The sequence below is a fragment of the Nematolebias whitei genome, chromosome 9, assembly GCF_014905685.2.
Source record: "Nematolebias whitei isolate Nwh7 chromosome 9, NemWhi1, whole genome shotgun sequence".
NCBI classification, from domain to species: domain Eukaryota; kingdom Metazoa; phylum Chordata; class Actinopteri; order Cyprinodontiformes; family Rivulidae; genus Nematolebias; species Nematolebias whitei.
This window is the reverse complement of record NC_056506.1, coordinates 26,930,687-26,931,261: the sequence shown is the minus strand read 5'-3', so window position 1 is coordinate 26,931,261 and position 575 is coordinate 26,930,687. Positions and strand designations below refer to the sequence as shown.

The window sequence follows — 575 nt, the reverse complement described above, 5'->3', positions numbered from 1 at the left end:
GTACCTCTCCAGACTCTGTGAAGAAATAGGGAAGATCAAGAGGTGAATTATGTGCAACAGCTGTGAAAGTCAGGCATGCAGTGGTTAAGTTATGGACATCTGAGATGAAAGTGCTTTTTAAACCAGGTGAACTTTCAGTGACCTTCTTGCAGACGTTCCTTCTTGGCTGAGACAGTCAGAACCTCCACGGAGCAGTGAGGATGTAGTTGTTTATAAAAGTGGACTGAATGTACCAAGGTGGAAAATGTCAAACATGTAACTGTCTGTTCCTGAGAAACAGTGGCTGTGTTTAGCATGGTGTTACAATGCAAAGCATTTCAGGGTGTTTGTTATACCACCGTTTGGTTTATTACAACTCTGCTCTCTGCTTGAACCTGCCAGCCGATAATGATGAGCACTGTTACAGCTTTGAAACAGTTCTTGTATTTTAGTAATCACGTGCGAATGTTTTGTAAAAACACATTATTTTATTATGAACAATGCCAACAAGTGCACAAAATATAACCTTGAAGTGAACAAATTGATCAAAACCTGATATGGTTTTATTTATTTGTGAACGTGTGAAACAAAGTTTA

At 39.0% G+C, this 575-nt stretch overlaps 1 protein-coding gene across 1 annotated transcript in view; it reads left to right on the top strand.

Moving 5' to 3' along the window:
* kcnmb2 (potassium large conductance calcium-activated channel, subfamily M, beta member 2) overlaps window positions 1–575 on the top strand; it is a 14,370-nt gene extending 13,795 nt beyond the window's left edge. Inside the window, exon 6 of the mRNA XM_037681286.1 lies at window positions 1–575. This exon is cut by the window's left edge and continues 239 nt beyond it. Within this exon, the coding sequence (XP_037537214.1) occupies window positions 1–46 (46 nt within the window). The 3' untranslated portion in view covers window positions 47–575.